Source organism: Copadichromis virginalis, linkage group LG20 (genome assembly GCF_057382275.1).
Source record: "Copadichromis virginalis isolate Kocher_CV1m ecotype Utaka linkage group LG20, C_Virginalis_male_GT1.1, whole genome shotgun sequence".
NCBI classification, from domain to species: Eukaryota; Metazoa; Chordata; class Actinopteri; order Cichliformes; family Cichlidae; genus Copadichromis; species Copadichromis virginalis.
The window spans coordinates 17,343,155-17,367,663 of record NC_140637.1 but is presented as its reverse complement, the minus strand read 5'-3'; the positions used below and the strand labels follow the sequence as shown (position 1 = coordinate 17,367,663).

Genomic DNA, 24,509 nt, shown 5'->3' with positions numbered 1-24,509 from the left:
CCTATTTTTTTTCCCTCCCCCTCCCTCCCCAACACTTCACAGCCACTCAGACGCAGACCCCGCTACTCTGGCACATGTGCACGTGCGCACAGACATGCACACTGATGGGAATGCTACTCACACACATGCACATACATGCTCCTCAATGAGGTCTGCAAGGTTGTGCACAGAAGAAGCAAAGGACAAAATGCACAGCTTTAGATTTAAATCAGTGGGAAAACATTATGTGTTTATAAATCATTTCCCTAAAGGGCCATTACAATTATTGGGATGCATTTCTAGAGATATTTCTTCTTTCCTTCCTAGGCCTCAATACTTGAATCTACAGGCAGCTTTTAAGATCACAAGATGGCAACTGTTAGAGAAATCCATCATCATCAGCAGTGCTTGGCAAATTCTGCTTTCTGTCCATTTTAATAACCGAGACTATGAGATAAAGCATTTTTTTTTTAAAGTGCCACTTTATTACAAAAGTATAAACTTGACTGACATTTCATGAATAGTAATCTTGATATAAAACATTACAATCTTTTGCACTTAGCACTTAATTACACGCTTTTGAGTACAAGACCCTGTAGTCTGAATAGCAAACACACAACATTAGCTGCCACATTTAACTTAGCAGGGCTTTCCAAGACCACACCGTAGCTCCACGGCTTCGAAAAAACAACAAACAGAATACACTGAAATTTACATTGCAGCTGTTTTTGCAGTTTGTGTCACAAGATAAAGTCATTCCAAAAACACAACTGAACATAATAGAAAAAGATAGATTTCTTGACACTGATGATATATTTATTATTCTTTCTCTTTTGTCATGTACATACACATTGCATCAACATACAGTATAATCACATTGTTTGCTGGGGATATTTGGTCAAATGAATTTGTCATTACTGTCCAGGCTTTGTATGCAATTTCTGTGCGGTGTCCTCGGGGTGATGCTGCTTAGCCAACCATTTGCTTCACATTTCTGCAATATTTTTAACACTGATAACGGAGAGAGAGAGAGAGAGAGTTCGTCGATGGGGTGATGATGAGACATGACGTTTTGCTAATACACATCAGTTCTAGTGGAGCTTTCCATACTGCACTATGATGAAACCAAAGCAGACTCGTATGACCACGAGGAGGGTACTATGTAGATGAACAGTCCACAGATATGAGTGAGGACTGAACAGACGGGAGGATTGTGTGTATGTGTTTCTGTGTGCGTATGTGTGGGGTGGGGTTGAGTGGACTGTCTCCACCTTTAGGACTCGAGCAGTTCTCCTCAGTCTTGTTACATCTGTACTGTGTCTCTTTCAGGTACAGGAGAGAAAAATAATCCTCCCCTCTGCTGCACAGAGTCCCACTGAGCCAAAGACATCCTTAATCTATCTGGCTTTGAGCTCTACAGAGAAATAAAGCAACACACTAACAAAAAATAAACAACCAACGACAATAGAAAAAAAAAAAACATTCATATAGAGGTACCACATGACAGTGCTTAATTTTTTTTCATGGTTTTTTTTTTTTTAGCATGCAACTTGTAGCAGGCAAAGTGCAGAAACAGGATCAACAAAGTAAAACACTTCATTTACAGACGGCAGTGGAGACAGTGTTCAGTCCATGTATAATGAAACAACATGACGGAGGGGAAGAATCTGGTCGGCTTTTTAAAATGTGAAAACGGTCGAAATTAGTCAAAGCTTTTAGGAGGAATGCAAAATATGTGCAAATTTTTTATTTAATTTATAATACTCTCATAATTGTTTCTCTTGGTCCCTGAGCTTTCAAGTATTTTGATTAGTAATTCGTTCATTTATATCCTTTAAATTCCGTCCTGAATCACGTCTTGACCAACTACAGGGAAGGTCTGTTCACAACAGACTGAGTGCTACCAAAATATTTCACACAATGCTTTGCCTTTTTCCCCCAAATAGGAGTCCTACTATATGCGACTTTTTTTACCCGTTAGAATTGAGGAAGAATTTAGGCTTTTTACTTTATTGTGCTTTGCACATATGTATCAGTAAAATAGAAGTGCTACTGTTACCTACAGATTGCTCTGCAATGGTTTTGTGCTCATTTATTTTTCACTACCTTTGGATTCCTTATAAGGATAATAAATTGGACTTTTTATTCAGCCCAGGTCATAACAGAGCAACTTTACTACCTCAAGGCCTCTGGAGCCCGTGAAAGGCTTGACGTTATGACTTGAATGTAAACAGTATGTGTGGGTGAGCATGACAGGGGCTCAGCCGTCACTCCTTGTGGCATTAGCTCAGCTCCTTGTGTTGGAAAGATAGGGGGTCACAGTGCAGCCGCTGCCTCAGAGCCCTGTTACGTACATCTCCATGCCATCGTTGAAGGTGAAGATGGTGGTGGTGCTGGAGGTGGCAGAGCCCTGCTTCAGGTCGCCGATGCTCTCGTACAGGTTCTCCCCCGGCAGCAGAAGGGCTTTGGCAGGCAGGTGCTGTAACTTGGGTGTCTGCTGCGTTGGTGGCGGTGGAGGGGGCTGCTGCTGCTGCAAGGGCTGCTGGGCTTTCTTCCTCCTTGGCCGCAGGGTGGCACACATGTTAGGGGGTCTCTCTCGCTTCCAGGCGCCTCCGCCTTCCATGTTCTCATAGGCCAGATCACACTCCTCTGTCCCAATGGACTCGTAGCAGTGGTCGTCAAGGGGCCCGCCAACTGCTTTGCCCTCTTGAGGTGCCCACGTCTGGGGTTTGACCACTACACTAAACCCCCCATCCCGGTCTCGGTCCCGGTCACCTCGACCCAAGGTCCGGAAGCCGAGGTTGGCTGGGGGAGACCCCGGCACAGCTCTCTTCTTCTTTCCTGGTTTACACACCTTAGAGTACATCTCGGCCACCTGCAATCAAACAAGTTCAGAGATTATCTTCTGTAAAAAGGACTTTAAATAACCCACTCAACCTGCCATTTTATTCACACTATAGCTAAAAGTTGTGTTAGGCAAGCTGCGTAAACCTCCAGAGCTGAAGAATAAAGCCAGCAAGAAGCACCCAAAACCTTATAATCTCTGCAAGACTTCACCTTTACCAATTTGAGTCCCTGCATTTGTACTTCTCACACATATTGTTGACCTTTGGAAGCTTTTAATCTGCAGTCATCTGATAAATGGTCTGTATTTGTATAGCGCTTTACTAGTCCCTAAGGACCCCAAAGCGTTTTACAACCAGTCATCCACCCATTCACGCACACACCACCAGTAGGCAACAGGTGAAGTGTCTCGCCCAAGGACACAACGACCGAGACTGTCCAAGCCAGGGCTTGAACCAGCAACCTTCCGATTACAAGGCGAACTCCCAACTCTTGAGCCATGATCGCCCCACAATAAGTAATGTGCTTTTCTGAGTGGTAGAGCCTGTCAAACACATTAGTTTTTTAGTTTTGATAACTGAAATTCTTTGTTAGCACTTCTACATTGTCTTGATAGGGCCAAGGCCTAATAACTTGTCATTAGTGATCACGAGTGACTACAGCACTCTTTGCCAGCAGGATTTGTTTGAGAGCACTTGTTGGATTAATATTTGGAACAGTGAGGAAGTCCAAGGAATTCAGTGAAGCTCCAAGAAGGAGAACTGTAGATTTTCACAACTTGAGAAGGTCTCTTGGAGCCACTTATAAAAAACTGCGAAATCCAACATCATCATTTCAAAATATTGTGATAAATACACATTATTAAGATGTGTAACCACTTTTTCAAGACCTTCAAGAGCCAAGCTGTCACTCTCAGATGAGAGGAAATTGGTAAGGATATTCAGGAACCATCAAGGCTCAAGCCTGCCATGAAGTGGAAATTTCTGGAACACCAGCATCACTGTCCACAGTGAAATGAGTTTTACATCATCATGGACTAAGAGGGTGCTGACCAAGTAAAAAGCCACTGCAACAAATCTGACACCTTAAGGCTCCACTGAAATTTGAAGTTGCCCTCATGGCCAAACCAAATGCCTTCTGGAGAAATATTTTACAGTCAGACAAAGATGGAGCTGTTTGGCCACAGTGACAAGATGTATGTTTGGAGCAGTTCAGGTGAGGCTTTCAAACCTAAGAACACTGTACCAGCTGTCAAGCATGGTGGTGATAGCATCATGCTCTTGGGTTATTTTACTGCCGGTCCAGTATCACCTCAAATTAACAGCTACATGGTGGAAACTTGGACAGAATTGGGTGTTTCAACAGGACAATGTTTAGTAATGGATAAAGGAAAAACAGCCCATATGCTAGAGCCACTACAGGTAGGGAATTAGTACGTCTAAAGCTCACCAATTTTCTTTTACATCATTTATTAAACCTTACAGAAACCCAAAGAAAAAAGTAAGAGTTTTGGGTTTTAAAAAATCACTGCTCCCAGACAAGAAGTAGTCCTGGTCATACAGCAGCATACACAGTTTTATTTTCCAACAGACTAATCAATTAAGTTTCTTATCTGTACACTGGGGGAGTCAGGATGCACACAGATCCAGGCAAGCTGCTTCCTGTCATTTATGCTCAGTTATGTGTCTCCTGGGTCCTGCAGATATGAGGTAGTCTCTCGTAACCCTTGGTAAGAAAGCCATGGCTCCTTTACCTCTTTACCCCATAAAGACAACCTCCCCTATACCCTTAATGATGAGTTTTGAAACCTCAGTATAGGTCATTAAATGCGAGGTTTGACAACTCTTTTTTTCCAAGGCCAGACCTAGTAACCCATATAGGAGGAGATCATCCTCCCTAACTTCTAAGGAAAACCCAGTTTTTAAATGATTAAATCAATTAAATAATGTGCGTGAAACATCTTGTTAAGCATTCATTTAAGAGGGAATGGGGAGCTCTAAATGGGATGATCCATAGACGGAAAAAATAGAAACCCCCAGCTTACCGCAGCAGCAGACGGCTGTATATTCTCCACTGTGTGAGCACTCAGCGGGCCCAGGGCTTTATTTTGGAGCATGAGCATGTCATCATCCTCTGGAGGCTTCCAGATGTACTGCTCTCCGTTGCCCATAAACATCACTTCCTGTCAACAGAACAATAAATGACATTTGGGGCAGAGCTGGTCACATGGTCATGCGTGAATCTGCACTGAAAGAAATGAGCATTCATGAATTTAAAAAGCGGATTTTACTAAACAGACGCAACAGGGCGGATGCATGGCAAATTAACCCCTCTTAAGAATCCTGCGGCACATAAAAACATACTGGATGGATTTCATACAGGGGTGAATAGATTTTCCCTGGAAGGTGGAGCCTGCTTATATTCTGGATGACTCAATTTCAACACCTTGCGTCATCCACGGGAAAATCAGCAGTGAACAGGCCTGTGAGCAAACTGCTTACACATGTAAGCCTGTGAACTGTGCGTGCTGTTGAACTCAGGTCACAGCAGATAGAGCGACCCCCCTGACCTCACGCGGGGCAGCAAATGGTTTCCCACTGTTACCTGGAGGGGTGCACAAAGCCTTACAGCCACAGTAATAGCAGACAGTCTGCCTACACTCCTGCTGCTGCGAACATATGGAGGAGGTGACACTGCTGAGAGCAGAAATACCCCACTATCACCAAAAACTCTTCGACAAATAAACACCGCTCAGCGCCTAGACTTCAAAGAAATTCTAACATATCACAGCACCATGCATGATGTAGCCAAGTGCTCTGGAAACTGCAACACTGGCACAATTACAACCGAGCAGATCCTCTGCAGTATCAACAGGAACTGTGAAAGAAATATTCTGCAGATCCTGATCACAGCACCACAAACTGCATATTAATGCGTCGTACTGCTGCTGACAGAGAATAACAGAATGAAATAATGATCACAGTGACATTTCTGACATTTCTGTCCAAACAGAAACTGATGGCCCCATGTTCTATGGAAACTTGTTATCCGTTTACTTGGCTTCTGTCATGTCTATATGTACAATAGCAGTTGCTCATACATGGCTTCACACTGCTCTAAGCGATCAGTTTCAGACAGTTGATTTTTTTTCTCATGGCTCTGTTCAGTGTCAGAGATTAGATATCACTAATGTGGACATCTCAGGCACACAGCTTTGGCTGTGAGCACAGAAACCCCACCCACATCTTGGCCTAACCTTCTGGTTTAGAGCAATAGCCAATCAGAAGAAAGGGGGTTAAAGGAGGAGGGACTAAAACTGCTTGTTTTAGAAAGTGGATGACCTGAGATACTGCACCAAGCTCCAGTGTAAGGAGTGGAAAAAAATCCAAGGCTGATCTGCACAAGACACTAAAAACTCAGCAGATAATTTTTTCTCTCCCTCTAGACATCCTCCTTAACTTCCTTCAGTTCATAAAACCGACCACTTAAGGTGATGCTGTGTTTCTGTGGCTTATTGCACAGAAATATGTAGCTGTCAGGCATCAACATTACTTTGGGTTTTATTTATTTAGGAATCACTTTGCATTTATTGCTTAAATGATAAATATTACATGTTTTCCTAAGTATCGTGATGATTTGTAGAGAGGCATATCCGTCAGTCTTTGTCCTCTCATTTCTTGTGTGCATCTCAGCAAAGTGCTGCTAAGTTTTGCCACCCAGCTGCAAAATGTGACAATGCTATCATATGAGAAAAGGTAATTAACTGCATGTTTTGGCAAGCTAAGTATAATTTCACTAGCCACGCTAAGGCCTGATTATTGCCAGACCTGTTGAATCGAGAAATTACTCAAACAGATCCTTTTGGATAAAATGATTTAAAATATTTAGAAAAACAACACCGTGCCACAGTCTAAAGAAAATCAAGAACTACTGAGACACAAAGTCATGGACATCCATCAGTCTGGAGAGCATTATAAAGCCATTTCTAAGGCTTTGAGACCGCAGTGAACCACAGTGAGAGCCATTATCTACAAATGGAGAAAACTTGGAACAGTGATGAAACCTTCCCAGAAGTGGCTGGACTACCAAAATTACACCAAGAGCGCATCAATGATTCATCCAGGTCGGAAAAGAACCCAGAACAACATCTAAAGAGCGGCAGGCCCCGCTTGCTTCAGTTAAGGTCAGGGTTCATGTTTCAACAATTAGAAAGAGACTGGGCTAAAATGGCATCATGAGCGAGTTCGAAGGAGAAAAATAAACACAGATGAGTGAAAAGAACACAAATGCTCGTCCCACATTTGCCAAAAACACCTTGATGACCCATAAGACTATTGGGGACATATTCTGTGGATTGATGAGACAAAAGCTGAACTTTTTGGAAAGTCTGTGTTTCTTTACCGCTCGTGTATTACCACTGGTTATCAGTTCATGCCCAGAAGTTCAAGCACACTTGGGCTATGCAGCAGGATAATGATCCAAACCACATCATTGAGTCCACCTCTGAATGCCCCTAAAAAAACTTGCAGTTCTCGTTGCCGTGTGGCACAAGCTATTTGGTTTAGGAGGCAATTACTTTTTCACACAGGGTCAGATAGGTTTGGATGACTTTATTCCCTTAAAGAATGAAATCATCGTTTAAAAACTGCTTCTTTTATTTACTTGGATTATCTTTGACTAATATTAGAATTTGTCTAATATATATTTATATAATATAAAACATGAAAAAATAAGAAATCAGAAGGGCGCAAATTTTACTACACTGTACCTGAGAAGTTATTTTTAAGAATTATCTTGATTAAATTGAATTTTTAAAGTATCTCTCCCTCTTTTCATTAAAATGATCACTTGAGTGTTGTATAAAAACCACGTCTAAAAGTCATGTGGAGTCAGCATCAAGTATAAATCACACCTGTGACAAGTTTTAAAAGAATAGTTTAACATCTGGGGAAACAACCCGTGCTTATTTTCATGCTAAGAGTTAGATGATAAGATTTCTGCTGCTTTCATGTCTCTAACGGAAATCTGAAGCTTAGCTCTGTCCACAAGTAACAATATCCTATTATCAGGGCTCACTAATTAATTTGTTTGATCTAATTTGATAAATTCCCACTTAAAACTGATAAAACTGAACAGCAGGAGAAAAAGAATGGTTTTATTTCTATTTCTTTCCTTCTGTTGTAAATTGCTCTTTTTCAAATCAGTTCTCTAGTTCCAGGTGCAAACACCAGCTGTTCAGGTGTTAGTATTTTTATAATGTGCCTGAGAAAGTTTTATTTTTCTAAACTTGAATGTGTAATAACCTCAGAAAGTACTCAAAAGCTGTTTGCGCATCTTATTAGGGGTTGGGAAGCTCATCTTGTAACCGGAAGGTTGCCGGTTCAATCCCCAGCTCTGTCTGTCTTGGTCGTTGTGTCCTTGGGCAAGACACTTCACCTACCACCCAACTGGTGTTGGCCAGAGGGGCCGATGGCGCGATATGGCAGCCTCGCTTCTGTCAGTCTGCCCCAGGGCAGCTGAGGCTACAACTGTAGCTCGCCTCCACCAGTGTGTGAATGTGAGAGTGAATGAATAGTGGAATTGTAGAGCGCTTTGAGGGTCTCGAAAAGCGCTGTATAAATGCAATCCATTATTATTGTGTTGTAGATTCCATTTGAAAGGGAAAAATTATAAAGTGAAAATAGATCTTTGGATTTTTGTTGCAAACTTATTGAGATCAAAAATTGAAAGCTTATTTATAAAAGTGTTCTGACCCTCAGTTCAATGCTTTTTAAAGCCCCTCTGGCATCCTTTAGAGCATTGAATCGTCTTAGGTTAGTCTCTGAAGGCTTTGTACACCTGGATTTGGACAGCTGATCCCATTCGTTCTGGCTGATTTTAGTGGCAAAAACTTCCTCCTTCTCAAAATTATTGAATCCACTGTACTCCTGGGGGCACTCGAAGCTTTAGAAATGGTGTTGATCTATACTTCACCACATTTTTATCATGGAAGTCTACAAAGTTACTTAAACTTTATGGCTTGGTTTTTATCCTGACCTGCAGGAAGAAGCAATGTGCTTTTTGAAACTGTTCAGCTGATTTATTTTCTCATAAGTGGAGTTCGGTTTGACTTTAAAAACAACTGAAGGTTTATTAAAGCAAATTATTATTAATCATTATTTATGATCATTTCTCATGTTTAGTTTTTTGAAAAATCAATATAATAAAGGTGTTTTTAAGTTGTGGTGAAGATTGGCGTTAAAGCAAGCCTTTCTTATATATGGGAACATACCTGAGTGGTGAACGACAGGTATATAAAAGCAGTAATTGAGATGAGGATATCTGATATTGTGAGACAAACAATTCTGAAATGTTTAATAATAGTCTTTGTAGAAATTAGAGAATATTTAAGCGAGAGCTCCAACTGGAAAGTTATTTGTGTAGTTTAGATCATTCTAGTCGGTGTTATTTAGCATGTTAGTGGTTTCCCAGTAGATATGGGCAGATTTTACGGAGTTGAACATATTAAACATTTATGTGACCTTTGTAGCTTGGAAAAACTTGGAGATGAGTGTCATTATTTGAATGCAGTCAAAAATATCTGCCTGTGTATTTTAGGTTGAGACCAAAGGTTTGGAATAGTTGTTTAATACTTAGGATAGTTTACTGCCTAAACTTGCAAAAATTAGTAAAGAAATTGTATCTGTATTTGGATGTGGGTGACAGTTTTCTTTTTTCTTTTTTGTTAACGATGATTATTGATGATATGTATTATATAACCCTATGTTTTGTTTGTTGTATATTTTCTCTTTTACCTCTGGAGGAAGTTTAATGGGAATGAAATAAAGTCTAAAGTCTAAATAAAGGCAATCTCAGCGTAGAAATGCCAAAAAACTGCAGTTCCTCTTTTGGTCATTTAAAGCCGAATTCAAAAGTGAGTCAATAAGCTTAGAGTTTAATGTTAAAATGCCCATTTTTACACAGCATAGTTACAAAAAAATATGGGTTAGGTCAATCTAGCAAATTTCCTCCTTCATGGAAAGTATACTTGTAATTATTCTCTATGACTTATTTGTTATAGCTACCCATTTCTGCTGCATCAATCTTTTTTTGAGGTTTGTTGCAACTTGGCTTCATACAGTCTACAAATGCATCTTACTAACCAGCTGATTACTCCAACTTCTGATCCAAACACGGTAACTTCAAATCTAAAATGTCAAACTCTTCCTATCAGATCATAAAGATTAGGTTTTCAGCATGCAAAACATTTAACCCTACCAACCTTTGGGAAGGACGGGACATTGAAGGCCTCGACGTTTCTACGGGGCAACTTGGTGCTGTGAGGGTGTGGTGGAGGAGGAGCTGGATGTGAAGGCGGGGCATGTCTTGGAGGCGGTGCCGGTGGTTCTCCCATATCCGTCCCGCTGTCCCTCTTTTGAGGCGCCTTATCTGCTTTCCTCAGCTTCCTGACGCAGGCGTACTCGGCCGTCTCCGGAGGGTGAGGGGGTGTCATGACCTGGGCCTCAGGTTCGGGGAGCCCTCCTTCCACATCGCCGTCTGGGTCTGGGGGCGCCGGGGTGTTGGCAGGGACGGCCGGAGGGGCCGGAGTGTCTGTCTGCCCGGCCCTGCCTACCATGGCGTAGAGGGCATCATCAGTACGTGAAGTGGAGGAGCGCCGGCCCACTTCAGAGTAAGTGTGCTCGCCGTCCTCTCCAGTCCCAGAGGGGATCTGGGGAAGCTGCCTGCCTTGAGAACGAAGGTCAGAGTTAGACCGGCGGCTGGGCAGCAGCAGAAGGTCCGTGCTGGCTAGCCTTTTCTTTTTAGATGCCTCTGCAAGGCACATACAGCCTGCTGTTCTACCGTCCGTGCAGCCGATACCCCCCTAGGGAGCAGAACTCACAAACTATGCTCCTCTTTTACCGGAAGGTTCAGCAAACATTTGTGAACATGAATAAATCTCTCACTGGTAAGAGGAAATCTGAAGCTGACAGTAAACTGGGAACTGACATAGATGTTTGAGAATATGCATCCAAATGGGCTTCATTCCACTGCAGTGGAAGCAGGACAAGTATGAAGCAGGACATATGCTTATATTTCTTCAAACTCTCTGAGGCTACTGTCACAGTGCCCACAAACACAGTTCCCCTGTTGACTGTCAGCGATGTAGCTCCAGGATTTATCTTGGCACTGTGATTTGTGTCTTTGAGAGCGAGAGAGAGATGCACGTTCATAAATCAAGACTGAACCGTCTAGTGGAATAAGGCTGAGTTGTAAATGTAATGTGAATTCTGTTTCAGGGTAAATTTCTCCGCAAATATGTCCTCAAATCTTTTCAGAAAAGAAGATTTGTGGATTTAGGGCCAGATCGGATAGTACGGATGTGGAGAAAAAATGTTGCACTTATTTGCAATATTTACATTAATTTTTTTATCACCGCCAAGGAAGTTATGTGATTGGTTTAATTCTTTTTTTTCCTTTCTTTCTTTTCTTTTAATTTTTACTTTGTTGGTTCGTTAGCAGGATTACTCTAAAGGTTACGGATGGATGTGCATGAAATTTTACCAGAGATGATTAACTTTTGAAGTCAATCCAGATCCAGCTCTTCATCCAGGAAGTTTGGGAGGATTCTTTACCAGATAGGGCAAAATTGGACATTTTCACATCATAGCTTCACAAATACATTTCAGATTGAAATAAGAAAAAATCTGGAGATGTCATCGTGATGACCTCAAAACAATATCACAAACAAGTCTCAGGAGGGAGGGAATTTTCAGTCTCAGATGACTGTTTGAGTCAGACTGTGACCTGGAGGCTGAAAATGAGGACAAAATGAGTAAACAGATAAATATATGTATAAAAAAAATCCATTAAAGTCCTTTCAAGTGTTTCGCTTTTGAAGATTTCTTAAAATCTGACTGACTTTTGGAGTTGACCCAGACTTGTGTCCAGCAGTTTTCCAAGGTCTTCTTTACCAATACATGATTACAAAACTGGATATTTGTATAAATGTATAAATAATAACTATAAAGTTAAACAAGCCAAAACAGAACAGATAGTGGTTACATTTTATTTATAGTACTTCTACTTGTTATGCTGTTAATTGGCTGTTACATTTTTCAAATTATTTTCTGTTTTACCATTTCATGCACAAATTTGTTCTCGCTCTAGTGTATCTCCAGCTTTGGTGACTGACACGGATTTAAATTAACAAAACAATTACAAGCTTCTAATGTGTCTAAGGAAAAAATGAAATACCCCATCCCTCTGAAAATTCCCTCCAAACCCCCCTGCATAATATCAAAAGTGCTTTGTCATGCAGCTGGTCGGCTCCTAAAGAGCTGATATCATGGCGATGCAAGGTTTTCGTCTGACACCAGCGGCGTACCATATAAAAAGCCCAGGTCAGGATTAGTACGTAAAAGATGCACTCACTTTTGCCATTGCAGTTCATCTTGTTCATCTCAGTGTCTGATTTACTGATGGACCGCAGCTTCGACTGCCTGAGTATACCCTGACAACACAAACGCACACAAACAGACAAACACAGGGGCCAGTTAAACACTAATTAAGACTGAAGAGGTGCCCTCTGAATGATAGTGCGCCCTGCTGGATTGAGTTTATTCAGCTACCTCTGCTGCAATACAAACAAAACACTGAGGAGCATGTTGTCTGATACCTACCATGTCCATGAGGCGGTGTTTTCCACCCTCGCCGGGGACATTGTGTGTCTTCCCCTTCCTGTGACAAACACAACCACTCTGTCATACACGATTCAACACTGTGTGTGTGTGTGAGCCTTGTTTGTGTGCGGCTGAGTCATCCTATGACTGTGCATATGTGAGAGAGACATTCAAAGTACATTTGCACATGTGCATACCAGTGGTGGAGGATTACTGAGCACTCGAGCACTGTAGTGCAGGTTTGATGTTCTCTACTAGATTACAAGAGCCCTTTGACCACATTTAACCAGATTTCAGATTAATATGCATTTTTTTAAACAGCAAGTTGTTAAACTTTAAACCGGGCATGTCAACCTTTTTGCTTTTTTCCTCTTCAAATCAGTTTTGCATCAAAAATAAAGATTAGAAGAAATTCAAAGTTTAAAACCTTTTTTTTTTGTTATTAATCGTGTTATGAACCCTCACTTCTGCCTTTTGACCCTTTGCAGGGGGCCTAATACTTATGCTTGAAACCACAGGATTAAACCACTCAAGTAGGTAAAAGTAGTTCCAGCTTGGATTTTGCCAGTGGAATAGAGCTTCTACTTTATTTTACTGGCACTTCTGCTGAAGCTTATTTAAAAGGTTTGAAATAGGGATTCATTGATTGTGACTCGCAGGGAATCATAATTTGGTCTAAAGATGCTGCCAATACCAATTTGTTTTTAGTCTTTATATTTTGTTTTTGTTGTTTAATTCTTCTTTGATTCTAGCAAAATAAAGTAATCTTTCTAAAGCAATATCTGACTTGTTTTAAAGTCTTTCTGCTTGTATCACACAATCTTTAGCTGCGATAACTGACAAATATGAGTAACTGGCATCCATAAATCTAAACTCATCCACCAATATACCAATATCATTCAAAAAGGCCAAGAGCAACCAATATACAGATCTTAAAAATGAACATCCTGATTCTGAACATGTGTGTACGGTCATTCATGCGTGCATAGCGCTCACCTCTGGCAGCCCACGCAGAGCACCACAATAAGGATCGTAACTACAAAGGCTGAGGCAGCAGCGATAGCACCCAGCAGCAGGACCTTGCCGTAGGGAGGAGCCGTGAAGTTCAGCCCGTCCTGCATGGAGGCCATGTGGGAGCGCTGGCGCTCACTTGCTCTCACACACACTCACACTCACACCCTTACACTCATGCACGCCGGGAAGTGCCACGGTCTCACTGGGATCTGCAGGGAGAAGGCACAGAGCGGTGCTTAATTACAAAGTGATCTAACCTTTACGAAACATTAAGTACGTTAACAAAGCAGCGGAGCCAAAATATTATATTCACGGTGCAGAAGGAGAGCAGCAGTTTGAAGAGAGAGTGAATTCCCATCCAGGATGAAGCACTGAAGTGAACAGACATTACGCCTCAGGCATGTGCTGCTGCTTTACCTTGTTTGAGGGATTACCGAGCTTTGTGTCACACCTACATAGACATCAACAGCATACCTGCTCGGCAGCATAGCATCTATGTCTAAACATTACCGCATCGATCCAACAATACATTTAAACGGGACCTACAATTTTTTTTACGTTTTTTTCCCTTTTCAGCAGTGAGTACATATAAAACTCAACCAAAGTTGTCCCTAAACCAATTTGAGCAGCCAAGGAACAGAACAACAAGCTCCTGCCTTCAGCTGCTACCTTTCAGTCATTGCCCAAGATCTGTGAGTAGTGATTGTAAGAACAAGATGGTGGATATGAGCGGCAAAAGTGAGCTTCCATCAAAGGGTATCGGGGCTCAGCCAAAAGGGTAAGATGAAGAGTATTTGGCAATGTGGGAGGACTTCTGGCAGAGAGAGTCTCTCCTTTACTGCACCAAAGGAGAAAGTTGAGGTAGTTCGATCATCTGATTGGGATGCCTACTGGGTGCCTCCACTGTCCAACTGGGAGGAAACCCCGGGGAAGACCCAGGTCACGTTGGAGAGATTATGTGTCTTGGCTGGCTTGGGAATGAATAAGTGTTCTCTTCTTGAAGAGCTGGAGCAGGTAGCTGGGGAGAGGGAGGTCTGGGTATCTCAGCTTTAGACTGCTGCTCTGGTCACCCAGACTTGGATACACAGCAGAAAAAGGATGTATAGCCAGATTTTCAAAAAGTACTTGAGTCGGCAAATCTCAGGCTACACACTTCTCTGAACACTCAATTTCAAACACTTGTTTTCTGCTCTTGACTCTGCATGATGGAAAAAAAACAGAGCAGATATCCTTAACATGGCCATCTCAGCCCAAACACTTATGGCTGTTAGCACTAAATGTGCACACACTTGCTGTTTTAATCTTTAAATTGTGAGGGCCAGCCAATTAGAAGGATGTTATAAAAGGAAGGAGAAGGAAGCCTTTTTTTAAGAAAGTCTATGAACTGACAGACTGCAAGAAGACCCAGAATAAGATAAACTCTTTAGAACCATGAATTATACAAAACTACTCTAGAAAAGTCCAAGAATGCAAACATAAAGTTTGAAACAAACATAATAGGCCCCCCTGTCACTGAATACACTGTTCTAACTAAAAAAAAAAAATCTGAGCAGTTTTGTGAGACACCGTGCTATTTTTCAGGTTGTTTTAAATGGTTAATGTAAATTTCCCTGTTTTGCTTGTTCTGCCATGAACAAACTTCCATATTGAGGAGGTACAATGAGTCACAGTAAAGCCGAACATGCCAGCATGCAGAGTGACCTGAAACACCGAAGGAGACAAGTGTGAAAGCGGAGCGAGCAGACACACACATCTCTCCCTCTTCCTCTCTGCTGCTTGGTGCTTGGCAGACAATTTTCACATTTGGCAGCATAATATGTTTCAAGTAAACAATAAAAAACACGGAGCTATAACAAAAAGACCAAACAAACAAGCCTAATCTCTGTCAAATTATGCCATCTGTCTACTATGACAACATCTTTTCATGTGTGTTAATGCGTGTTTGTCACTTGTCTATCAGCAAAAACGCTGCAGACTGCAGGAAACATACTGAAGTTGCATGTATCTGATTCTTATCTGTTTATTCAGTTTAAAGCTACGGATTTCTTTTTAAGCAACACAATCTATTGGACTGTGTCCTTTTAGACAGACTCTTTGTAAGGTTTGCGTATGGGCATCCTCTTTAAACAACGTAATTTAGTTTTGGATTCCACGCAGACAATTTCCTTCTATTCAAGATTTAATCACCACAGACTGAATTACTTTACCAATTTGTCTGGAGTCTTGTGAGCAACATGTATCCTCTCTGAAGGTTAACTAAAGCCTTGAACACCTTCGGGCTGTTTTTAGGAGGAACTACCACATTACCACTGGGCTTTTCAGAAACAAACACATCAGCCTGAAGCGGCTCCGGTAATTCAGCCCTCGCACTGCATTCTGAGTGTGAGGCCAAATAAGGATTCAGATCAAGTGTGAATTGCTGTTATACTCTTCTTCATTCTTCCTTGTACCTGTGCACATTCACTGTCACCTTGTGATTTGGTTGAATACAGTTTGGGGTTCATTTTTCTTTGGGACAGTCATAGATTTGAACTGTATTTCTGGTGATTCTGTCCACAAATATTTTATGTACCAAGTACCTGGTAACAAATAAATTACTAATTAGTCTCTCATCCAGCTCATCAAGTCTTAGACTACAGTCCTTGTTCCTTGTTAGGATCACTGTGCATGAACCAGAACCAGTTATCCACCTGCCACAGGTTCAGCTTTTAGAGGCCAGTCCAGCTTACGACAGATCTCAGAACAGAAGGAGGACTACCATCATCATCTTCAGTCCAGGATAGTGGAGGCAGGCAGCTAATTAATAATAACAGTTCTCATGACGTCGAGTTACTGTTTAGTCACTTCCTGTTTTGTTTTGAAATCTATGTTTGTTATGAACATCAGTTACTCCTTTCTTTACCCGCCTTTTCATGCCACAACTCCTACATAACTCCTCCAAGTTGACTGATTGCCCGATTTGTTATCACCATTCAGGATTTCATGCCATTTCTTACTGTCCCCTGTTTTGGCGACTTATGAATGTTTTTGTTTGTTTTATTTGTAATTTATGCTTTTTTTGAGCATTTGCCTATCTTGATAGATTTGTTTCCGCTCTCTAACTAAACACCTGTATATAACCAGTTAAAAGTTCTGAATTTTGGTCTCCTGTGTCTCCCTGTGGGAAGGTTGCTCTTGCCTCCCAGCAAGAAAGTGCTGTGTTTGAATTCACCATCTGGCTAAGGCCTTTCTGTGCGGAGTTTGTATGTTCTCCCTGTGTCTTCTTGGGTACTCCAGATTACTCCCACAGCCAAAAGATTTGCATCTAGTGGGGCTAGGTTAATTGGTGAGACTAAATTGCCCAAAGGTGTGAATGTGAGTGTGAATGGTTGCATGTCTCTCTGACTGGCAACCTGTCCACGGTGTGCCTCTTGCCTCATGGCACCTGGGCTAGGCTCCAGCTCCCTGTGATCCTGAATTGGATAAATGAAAGAACACGGATGGATAGATCCCTATAAACAAACAGTTATTCCAATTCATTCTGACTGGGGATGAAGATTTTGTTTAAAACCCTAAATGAGAACCTGAAATGGTTTGTCAAATCTTTTGTTAAATGTTGGTAGATTTCACTTGATGATGAAAACTTTGACCTTCTGATGGCCCTACAGGAGAATCACCAGACAAAATTTGCCTTACGGGAATTATAATTACCACTACCAAATTTTATGGCAATACATCCATTGAGTGCGGCTATATACTGTAATAAGTGGAAACTAAAAACTTTAAACATAAACCAGGTTTCAGCCAATATTGATCTGTTTTACTCAATAATGAATAAAAAATTGAGGGAATCACCAGTAAAATGTATACTTTGGGAATATTATGAAAATCTTACCAAATTTGATGGCTGTCTCTATCAGATATTTATTTTCAATTAAAAAAAACTCTGCTGTGGCCTCTTCACAATAAAAGTCTTTGTTGTTCTCCAGTGGAGTTGTACTGTGAAGGAAATGTTGACTGAGTATTAGCCACATGAAAAAAAGCTGCGTGAAGTGTTGAGTTTAAAACAAAAAACAGTCAAATGTTTCTAAAGTTGCCTGAGAAACTTTGCACAACTCAGAGAATGGTGGGATTCTTCTCGCTTTTATATCAATGGTCGCTGCAGTAAACCCACAATATTTGATTACAATGACTATTATTGATTCCCGTGGCTCATGCTAACATTTATCCCAAGTTAACAAGAAAACAAGTCTAATCTCTCACATTTCATGTTATCTGATGTACCTTCATCTCTCCCACAGCCCTTAACAAAGCATGAGCATGTGTCTCCATGTTGGGGGAATGTACATTTGAAGCTATGAAGAACATTTAAATAAAAGTGACCCAAGTTTTAAAGGCAGACATAATGTCAGAAAGGGGCTTTTAACATTTATTTTAGTTCCTGCTTTCTTAGTCTTTCCTCCAATCGGTTGCTCAGAACATATTGTTTAACTCAGTTAATCACATAAAGTACAAACATATGGCATTTTTGAATGTCTCTATGGTATTGTAGGAGTTTTGCAGACTTTTGCTAGTTTGCATTTGTTCCAGTAGAAATCCAGAGATGAACTCAACTGTTCCCACCATCAAATCTAATTTGCACAAAACTTCCTACACGGTCGTGTTGATCGGTTTTTATGCGCTCTGGTTAATTTTTCTATTGCAAGTTCAGTGTGATCTAACCAGAGCGCTACACTAACGAGCTTTGTTTTCTTCAGTGATTGTTATTAGTAAGATCCATGTCACATTTTCCCACAGTGGGTAAAATGCAATTTTTAAATTCTCTGAGTGTGTCTCAGGAATCTGGTTTCAAAGCACATCTGACAAAACTATTCTGGCTGTGACCTGCTTTTAATGCCTCTTAATCATCTACCGGTGCTACGCCTTAGCTGAACAACTTCCAGAGCAAGTAGTCTGAAACATCATGTTGGATTTAAAGAACCATAGTCACCTAGGAGGCAATGACCAGTTAATTCATAGAGTAATTATATGTGTGCAGATTTGACAACAGAGCAGAGGAGTGGATATGGAGCGGGAGAAGATAATTAGAGAAAAGAAAGGGAAAAGATGTAGGTGTGGAGGAATAGAAAGGAGAGAGAGGAGGGAGGAAGACATGTGTGGGAGTCTTGTGGCAGGTGTTTTTGAAAACACTGAAAGCAGATGATGAAAAGAGGCTGTCACATTTCCTAACAAGGTTTCCCAGCCTTCCTTCCTTCCCTCTGTCTCCTCTGTGTCAGTGAGTGTGTCCACACCTCTCTGGCCATTCTTCTTTCTCTCTATCCCCTTGCCTTCGCCTGCGGTGTTGAGCCAGAGTGACGCCTCAGCACTGCAGTGTAATCTCTGGCCCTAGAGCTGCTTCGTATGAGCCAACCAATTGAACGTAGTGCTCAGAGCAAGAAATGGCCATCCACTGGCTGCCTTTATGCTACACAAAGCCCACCCTCCCTCCTGTCTGTGATGCTTAGTGTGCTCATTACAAACCACGGGCTCTATCCTTCAATACCTGCAGGTGTGGATTTGCCAGGTGTTGCCCTGACTGTTTATCACAAATGAGATGAGACCGTATGTGACCAGGAAACTGGAACATCATTGATCAGTATTGGTTTTGACAAATGTGGTTCTTTGATGATTCAAAATATCACATGGGAGCGCGAGTTTGACTTTTGGGAGTAACAAAACGCTATTGATGTGGTTAAAAGCTCCCAAGGCTAGAGCGTAAGGTTTTGGATCCAGTTTTGTCTTCATATTTTGTATATCTTCATCTCTGCACGCATCAGGGGAGAAAAGGCTGCAAGCGCCGCAGCAGTCAGTCGATAAAGACAAAAAACAGTTAAAAATATCTGACACCGTTTCGTTGATGTCAATAAATAGCCTGTTTTGTTCAAAATATTTTTAAAACATGAATTGATCACATGGTCATAACGCATTGACTGTGGGAATGCAGCGATTATTCAGTTAACTGACTCACAGAAAACTGATTTGATGACTGACTAAGAGTTGAATTTTCACAGAGAGGATTTGTTATGTTTGGTCTAAGGAAAGAGTAAAAGTGACAGTGCGATATTACTACAATGCAATATCATACATTCACCACAATAATGATGGCATCACAATACAGCAATTCTACAACACATGCAAGCTATTCATCTGTGATGCATTACAATTACTGTGTAAATAAAGAAGAAAATATTGTATTTTTTGCTTAAAAAAAAGCTAAACTCCACATATTACTTAAAGCTGACTCATTATGCTCATTTTCATTTCCATATTTTTATTCTTGGAGTCTAATTGGCAAACTTTGCATGGTTCCCCTTTCAAAACAAACCCTGTTTCTCTTCCTCTGGGGCTCAACTCATCATGTATCTGAAACAAGCTGTTTTAGCTCCCTCTTTCAGGTAACTGTCTTCTGATTGGCTGCCCCTCATATGCAGAAAGTTTAAACAGCATGTGGATGGAGCTTCTGTTCTCACAGCCAGATCTGTGCCTGTGATTACCCTATCAGGAATATCTGCTCTCAGTGACATCATCCAGAGTCAAGAGTAGAAAAAAACTGTTTGAAACAGTGTGTAGAACCGTTTGAACTTTCATCTCACAGGGATTAGAAATGCACTGACCTCATTATGTAACAGTATATCTAAAACAGTTTCTTCTTTTCACCACAAGCTGACTTCAGCTTCACCTTCATTCATTTGATAAGCACCACTATGAGGAGTCATGAAGCGGTGACTCTGGTGAGTCAAACTGATGGCATGTTTTAATAAAAATAGTGAAATATTTTGCTGTGTTTTTATTGCATTCCTGTAATTTCCACCTTATGATAAACTGGTTGGCAAAAATTTAGAGTGTTTATCAGATGACGCAAAAATATTTGAGAAAACAGGAGATTTTGCACTGATCTCCGATGTTTTACGGACCACAGCGTGAATCAGAAAAGCGGTCGATAGCTGCAGGTCACCTGTTGACTTGGACCTGATTGGAATGGCTGCAGAAGAAGAGGGATGGTTTACAGGACTGATGTGGACTCATACTCTGTAACCATAAAATTTCACCCTTTTTTTTAACATGTACATGATTTCAAAAAATAACATGCTCATTTTCTCTATGTGTGGCATAAAACAAGCCCATGGGGATAAAATACAGAATTATGGTGTAAAACCCACAGAAATGCATCTTCAGGAATACATTTAACGCTAGAAGCAAGTCATACTAGTAGGCCTTTAATTTTCTAGGAACATGTGTCATCCAGGGAAGGACGGATGTTGTTTTGCTGTGCTGTATTTTAATGTGAAGTGTACTTATTATTTTTTATATTGCATGTATTGGTTATATTTTGTGCAGTGTTTTATTTAGTTTGCATGTTTTAGTTATCGTCAAATTGTCCTGGAGAGACTCCGCCCTTTTCCCCGTTTTGACTAATTGGACACACCTGAAGAGGAAAGGAAAGGTAATTTACAGAGTGCTCAATGACACATAAAGGGTTGGAGCCGGTGTTCAACGGAGGATGCAACACGAAGAATGCGAGACAGACAGAGGAAAGACACAGACGATCAGAGAGTAGAGATGATCAGATGAAGCAGATGACCAGCGACTGGAGAGGAAAAGAGATTACCAGTGACTAGGGACGCGTAGCGGCAGTCAAGTGGCAATAACGACAAGAGCCAGCTTGTGCACTGCGGGAGAACAGAAGCAGTGAGACAGCGGTACCGATTCCAGTTTAAGGAAGCGGCGGGCGGAGTTGAGAGCTCTGCCCACCCGGGTAAGTCTTTGACTTATCCTTTTTATAAAGTAAACTGCCAAAGGAATAGTGACTGCCGCTCCCTCCCTTTCTTCAGTGCACCAGGACGTGGAATGCGGGGAGGAAGGCGAGGACTCCGCTGGGTTTCCCTCTTTTAATACTACGCTGGACCTCTTAGTTTTCTGTGACTTTTAGGCCGTGGTGGATTCCACTGGACTTTTAATGTTGTGTGTTATTGATTTTTATTGTCTTCCCTTGGCCAAGGTTGTTTTAATTCATTTTATATTTTTAACTATTTAAACATAATAAATTATATTTTTAATCTTACAGTTTAAATTGTGTGCTTTTCCCTCGGCGGCTCCACTGCTCTGCCCGCTTTGAGGAAGGTTTCCTTCCTTTTAAAAAACACAAACCATCTTGGAAACATAATCAGCCTTTCCGCTCCGGTGTCACACATGCACATGCACTGCATTCACATGTTTGTTCATTATTAATAATCCTGGAGCTCCTTTCAAACAAGCCCAGCCAGCCAACAGTGGCCTCTCCACCAATCTGCTCAGGTTTTGATAAACCACCTGGGAGTTCATGTGGAGCAAAAAAAAAAAAAAAAACCTCACCCTCTGTGTGACACAAATAACAGCAGTGTGTGTGAGAGAGAGGGAGGGAGGGAGGGAGGGAGAGGAGTCTGCTATTGTGTGAGAATGTGAATTAGGTCAAATGTTTGCTTGCAACAACGACTAACCATGCCCCTGTGAGGAAGAACGCCCGTGTGGAAGAGGCTCCGTCTTTATCCGTGGCTACCCCTGCCTCTGGCACCATGTGACACTTTCCTATCTAAATCAAATCAGAATAAATATAATTTCTTGAGATCATATGATTGCCATCCTATCCGAAGTGAGATGCTGGAGAAATGGTGTGTTCACACTCAATGATAGCCCTCCACGAAGGGCTTGCGTGCGTGCGTGTCTCAGGGGAGGTTGTATGTATGTGGCTCATGATGGCACCCACTCAGCAGGCATCAATCACACACTGGGTGACGGTTCGGCTGCTGGCTGCCCGGCTCGCCGCGCCTCCGGCTCTGGCAAACTGCAGTGATGCTGGTGACAACAGGTTACAGACCACGACTCAAATGAAGCCGCCTGAGACCGAAAACCATGCAGGGTGTGAACGGGGATTATTTAGGGTGGGAGGAGAGGTGGAGGAGGGGGTTAAAAAAAAAAAAAAAAGAAAGGAAAAGATGCCCGTGCAGGTAGATGCTATAGGCGGTTATAGAAAATGAAAAATGTCAGGCTGATGCAGTGTGCTTTTATCGTGGTTTCATTAAGCCTGTAGCTCATTTTTCCCTCCCTTTTCTTCTCCTCTAATCATCAAAGCGTTTCCGATTAATTCCAGATCAAAGTGAGGATGGTAAAGGATGTTGTGTCCCTGAGGTCAGGTGGTAACTTACACGACAAAGCCTGTCCCCACCACCACAACCACCCCAACCCCCTGCTCCCCAATTTATGAGTGCTAGAAGGGAGGGAGACGGGGGGGGGGGGGGGCTGCAAATGTTAAGGGCAGGTCTAACGTTAATGATCTTTTACGCTTTACAGTCAGAGAAAAACGCGTGATCGGAGGTTTCCTGTGCCCCTCTCTCGTCAAATCACTACTAAGTTCTCTGATGAATCCCTTAATTTCGGGGTTTAAATCACGCAAGACAGCGCAGTAACGCTGAGGTGGGTGCACACGTGTCTCTGTGTTAAATGTATGACCAGGGGAAATGAAGAAACGGCAGGTCGGGCACAAAGAAAAACAAGAAAAGCTGCACAGGCTACAGACCCTGGATGAATTAAGGATGTTGAGTACGTGTGCAGCTTATCGAGCTGAATGTATAGTCACATATCAATGACCCCCTCCGTTCACTCTCTCCCTCCTCCCTCCAGCCTGTCACACAGCCACGGGCACAGAGCATTGCGCTATAGCATCCCTGTACTCACTCAGCTCAGAGATTTTGGGAGGCGCAGCGTCAACCCCGGTCGCTTCCTTCAGTGTCTGCTTCCCCTCGGACCGGCCGCTCCCCGCGAGCATAATCAATCAAAGGCGATAACTTGGCTTTCCTGGGCTTCACAAAACAGGAATGCACCATATTGCATGTGGCATCCTTCGAGCGCCCGCTGACCCCCTCGTGCGCCCTGTCCGTGCTCCTCTGCTCCCCAGCCAGAAGGGAGGCTGGGAAGTGTTAACCTGCCTTTCTGCTGCCGCGGCTGTATCTCCACTATTATCTCCAAGGGCCAGGTTTTTCCTCCACAGTTCCTCAAGCCCCCTCCATCTCTGCTCGCATCCCCTCGACTCAGCTACTGTGCTTCCATGTGACACAGGCAGAGCTGGAGACCCCCCAATTATGATTTTTGTCTTTTTGATTCTAGCGTCATCCCTCGGCAGGACTTGGAAGTGCAGGTGGAGGTCTAATATATGGAGTGACCCTGGTTTAGGAGAGTTTAGGAGGGTTTCTCAGTCCCCGCTGTAAAATCAAATCAACGGTTCTGTTAATTCTGATGCAGAAAAAATACAATTTGATCTGTATCAAAAAATTTGGAAAATTCAGTCAGAATTATAGGCAGTGTACTGCTGAAAATGAACAAAAATAGTTTAAGGAGTAGTATTTTTGTCCTAGAAATAACTTTTCTGGGGTTGTTTAAATGGCTGATGTGTGAGGCAAGGTTTATGGCAGCCTACAGTAAAACCTTTAGTGTCAGAAAAACTGCCATGACCAATTTAAAAAAAATTTGAACCTGGACGTGAGATCACACATAAGCTTCACAGCACGATCATGACCCCTATAAGAGCCTCTAGTGTGAGATACATTTACCCTATCCACTTAGGTGAAAGCTGGAGTCAGGGCAGATGAGATGAGATATATCACATTTCCCTAAAGTTATTTTATGTCCAATGTGATGTAATAAAGGGATATAAAAGTAGGCCAGTGATGATTTTTCACTGGTGTAGTTTGGCGTAACCTTGCCATACGCAGACCTTTGAAGCCTTTACCTCTACCACTACCACCACCTGCTGGTGTTTTCAGAGCATTGTGGAAGCGCAACCGCCAATCAGGGCGCAGTAGACGGTGTTGCTGTATGAGGGTCGATCCGTGCCACAGAGGATCGTAGAGGACAGGTACTTTAACACTGGAAGTTCAGTAAATGTCCTGAAATAGTTCATATGTCTAATTGTTGTTTGTGTTTCATACTGGCACTAAGCATATATTCTAAGTACTCATCTTC

At 42.0% G+C, this 24,509-nt stretch overlaps 1 protein-coding gene across 2 annotated transcripts; it reads right to left on the bottom strand.

Annotated features, from left to right (window-relative positions):
- Nucleotides 1-446: 446 nt before the first annotated feature.
- Nucleotides 447-23,609, bottom strand: LOC146684561 (uncharacterized). 2 transcript variants are annotated; one of them, XM_085443870.1, is made up of 7 exons: nucleotides 23,226-23,609; nucleotides 13,479-13,705; nucleotides 12,483-12,540; nucleotides 12,235-12,313; nucleotides 10,085-10,548; nucleotides 4,868-5,005; nucleotides 447-2,854 (listed from the first exon to the last, which is right to left on the bottom strand). In XM_085443870.1, the coding sequence occupies exons 2-7, from the start codon at nucleotides 13,610-13,612 to the stop codon at nucleotides 2,315-2,317; spliced, it is 1,413 nt and encodes a 470-aa protein (XP_085299996.1). In that variant the 5' UTR covers nucleotides 13,613-13,705; nucleotides 23,226-23,609; the 3' UTR covers nucleotides 447-2,314. The 2 variants fall into 2 exon arrangements, with proteins under 2 accessions (XP_085299996.1, XP_085299997.1); XM_085443871.1 differs by having other exon boundaries at nucleotides 10,085-10,431.
- Between the last annotated feature and the right edge of the window lie 900 nt (nucleotides 23,610-24,509).